Raw genomic sequence first — 3728 nt, forward strand, 5'->3', positions numbered from 1 at the left:
ACCTTAAAATAACTCTCCCTCAGTCCTAAAAGGCAGTGTTTAAATTTATAGAAAAACCCACAGGTTCCTGGCAGTTGGGGGCTGCAGCTGGCAACCCCAGATGCTGGCCAGGGCAGGACCCACTTCACCCTACCTCTGCCAGGCTGCCCTCCATCAAAGCTGCCCGTTCCCCCCAGCCCCTCCCCCAAGTGCCCCAAGCCCCCAGCTTCCAAGCAGCCAGACCAGTGCTGTGATTTTTTTCAAAAGATGCAAAACTTTTTTTTTAATTAAAAAACAGCAAAATCTTATAAAAATGAACCAGGCAGTCAAAATGCCCACCTGTCTTCCTATTTACAGTAATACAATATCTGTCACAGTCATTATGTACAATATTATAAAAAATGTTGCACAGTACAAATTAAGGCTGTATTTTTCACAAGGCATCAAGCCTTGATCCTCTAGTGTAGACCCGGCAGGGAGGAAGACGACACTTAATTATTGCACCATTTTGAAAACAAAACTCGTCAAGGAGGATTGTGGTCTTCTCCCACCGGGCCTTCAGTCTCTGATGGGGGCCGGGCGTCGTCGTCGTCGTCGTGGGGGGAGCCCCCTCGGTGGCCACGCTGTGCCCGGCCCGGTCCTCTGGGCCCAATAAATACCAGTCACAGTTTGGAAGGGGGCCGTGCCCGGCGCGTGGGACCCGCCACGGCCGCGCGCGGGTGGGCGGGGGGCGTCCAGGCTACATGTGCCGCTTCATGTGCAGAGCCAGGTGGTCCGAGCGTGAGAAGGCACGGTCGCACAGGTGGCACTGGAAGGGTCGGTGGCCCGTGTGCTTGCGGTAGTGGCGCGTAAGTTCGTCGGATCGCGCAAACTTCCAGCCGCAGCCGTCCCAGTTGCAGTGATAGGGCTTTTCGCCTGCAGGGAGGGGGCGAGAGCCGGCCTTAGTTTCTCTCCCGCCTGTGGCTCTGATACTCACAGCCACTCACCCTGATTAGTGGCTACTCGGGGGCGCACAACCTACCCTTAACCAGCTCTCTGAAGCGCGCCCCGCTATGTTTTGAACTTCTAGGGATCCTAGGCACGTCATCTCCCATTCCCGGGTCTCCTGATCCTCACTCCCCAGGGGTCCTAAGCGTGCACAGTCCGCTCTGCAATGTCTTTCAGCCACGCCCCCGGGGGGCTCCTAAGCCTGCACCTTCCCCCCGACAGTCTGAGACATAGCATCCCCCTAGGTTTCATAAGTGTGCATGCCTGCCCAAAGTCCCGAGCCACATTCCCAGGAGGGTCCTAAGCGCGCGCCCAGTCCCCAGGCTCCGGAGCCACGCCCCCAGCCAAGCCCCAGGGGGCTTTCTAAGACCTTGCCCCCTCCCCAAGCTCTGGGCCACGCCCTCTGGGGGGTTCCTAAGCACGCCCTTCCTCTAGCTCCCCCCGCATTGATCCCCAGCCCGTGCTCGCTGCCCACCTGTATGCGTGCGCAGGTGCGCCTTGAGGTGGGAGCTCTTGGTGTAGGTCTTGCCGCAGCCCGCGTAACTGCAGGTGTGCGTGGCGGTGCGTTTGCGCGGCCAGGACCGCCGGCCGCGCTTGGGCTTGGCCTCCAGCAGCTCCAGCGGAGACGCGGGCGGCGTGAGGAGACCTCGGGCGGCTGGCGGCGCCAAGCCCAGAGCTGCGGCGGCGGCGGCCGCGTCGTCGAAGAGGCCGAAGGCGGCGGGCGCGGGCGGCGCGTAATGCAGGCCGGGCCCGGGTGCGCCGAAGCCGGGGCCACCGAAGGGAGGCGGGAAGGGGGCGCGCGGGCCGGGCGCGGGAAGGCGCGCGGGGCCGTCGGGGCTGAGCGGTGGCGTGTCGGGCGGTGGCGGGGGGCGGCCCCCGGGGCCTCGCATGCACGCAGCTGCCGGGCCCGGGGCACCCTCGCGCTTGAGGCCCCGAGGTCCACGGGCCAGGCCCGGCGCGCAGCCGTAGCCACCGCCGCCGTCCGCCTCGGGGGGTTCGGCTTTCACCAGGCGGCCAGGCGGCGCCAGCAGGAAGCGACCGTGCAGCGCTGGCCCCGGCGGCACGTCCAGCTCGGGCCGCAGCAGCTCGGACACCAAACCGCCCGCGGGGGCGCCGTAGGGAGGCGGCGCGCCGGGCTCAGTGTAGTAGAACGCAGGCGGCGGGGGCGGCGGGGGCGGCTCCGGGGCGGACTCAGCGCCCAGGCCGTCCAGCCCCATGGACAGGATGAAGTCCAGCACGCTGTTGAGGTCGTCGTCCGTGCCGCCTGCCTCGGGCTCTGCGCGCGGCCAGCGCTGCGGGTGACAGAGCGATAGGCGCGGGCGTGAGCGCGCGGTGGGGCCGGGGATCGCTGCCCGCTGCCTGCGTTCTACTATCCTAAACCCGCTGTCCCTGCCGCCTGCGTTCTACTACCCCGCAGCCCACGTTCTACTACCCTGAGTCAGCCGCCCCCGCCGCCCGCGGTCCCTGCCGCCCTCACCTCCTGCAGGCCGCGCTCCCGGCACGGGCTGGCGAAAGTGGAGAAGGACGGTAGGATGGGCTCGCTCAGCGCCATGGCTGGGACCCGGGGCTGACGCGGATTCGGGACACCGGTGAGTGGCTGCCCGGAGCCGGGCTGGTCGGACCGGGACGCGGGCGGGCGGGGACGGCTCTGCGGGCAGCGGCCGGGCCCGCCCAAGCCTTATAGGCACGGCGCGCGCGGGGGCCGGGCCAAGGCGGCGGCGGCGGAAACGCGTCCCGGATGGGGACGAGCTCCGGGCGCAGCCTAAATTTAGCCGCGGTATATAAGCCGGCGGGCGGCGGCGGCAGTGGCCACTGAGGCCGCCAGGGCCCTGAGCGGCCGGCTCGGCCCATCGTGCGCAGCTAGGCGGCGCCCCCGGCCCGGGCCCGCCCCCGCCTGTCTCCCCGGCGACGGCGTCAACACACGCTCCACAACAGCAGCGTGACGCTCAGGGATCCCCGGGGCACCCCGTGGGCTCCCGCCTGCGGGAGGACAGGGAGGACCTGGAGCGGGGGCGGCATCCGGGGCCTGCAGGGATCTCTGATGGATGGGGAGATGGGCCCCCGCAGCCACAGAGGGGTCCACAGAATCCTAGGTGGATGAGGTTAACTGGGTCCCGCGAGCTCAGAGTGGCTTTCCCCGGACTCAGCTCCTCATTTTCTGTGAACCCACCAAGCCTGATCCACTGTTATGCCCACCACTCTGTCAAAAACCTTGCATGATGACAGCAAGAAATGTTAAGTCTTTGAGATGCTCTCCCTCAAGGAAGCCCTTCAGGGCGGGGAAACTGAGGCTCAGGAGGTGCTGGGAGACGCTTGAGGTCCTACAGCTGCCAGCAGGCCTGGTGCCTTTACTGACTCACGTAAGTGAGGAGACTCATGACAAGGAATCTAACAACACAGACCCAGCACCAGAGGGGCCACAGGGAACAGGCCTCCCCTGTGAGCATGTAAACACCCGCCCCCACCACCACCAGATGCCCCACACCAGGCATGGGGCCTGCCAGGAACGGACCGTTACTCCTGCTGTTACTGTGTGCTGGCCTTGTGTGGGCACTGGGAACACATTTGCCAACAGGCAGACAAATCCCCTTGCCCTTGGGGCTTTCACTGTAGTGGGGGATGGGGGCGGAGAAGTGAAATAAACAACTATATTGGGGAAGGCAGGAGAGGGAGATGGGTAGTGAGTGTGTGTGAGAGGGGAGAAAGAGGTTGGTGGAATTTTGAACCACACCCAGGAGGAGATGTGTGAGTCAAGACCTGGG

The 3728-nt window shown here is 65.4% G+C and overlaps 1 protein-coding gene across 1 annotated transcript; it reads right to left on the reverse strand.

The window, feature by feature from the left end:
- Window positions 1-233: 233 nt before the first annotated feature.
- On the reverse strand, window positions 234-2624 carry KLF2 (KLF transcription factor 2). Its single transcript, XM_082621151.1, has 3 exons — window positions 2444-2624; window positions 1442-2258; window positions 234-894 (listed from the first exon to the last, which is right to left on the reverse strand). Exons 1-3 carry the CDS (start codon window positions 2516-2518, stop codon window positions 719-721), a joined length of 1068 nt encoding a protein of 355 aa, XP_082477277.1. The 5' UTR covers window positions 2519-2624; the 3' UTR covers window positions 234-718.
- Between the last annotated feature and the right edge of the window lie 1104 nt (window positions 2625-3728).

The sequence above is a fragment of the Mesoplodon mirus genome (genome assembly GCF_964341445.2).
Source record: "Mesoplodon mirus genome assembly, chromosome: 5".
NCBI lineage: Eukaryota > Metazoa > Chordata > Mammalia > Artiodactyla > Ziphiidae > Mesoplodon > Mesoplodon mirus.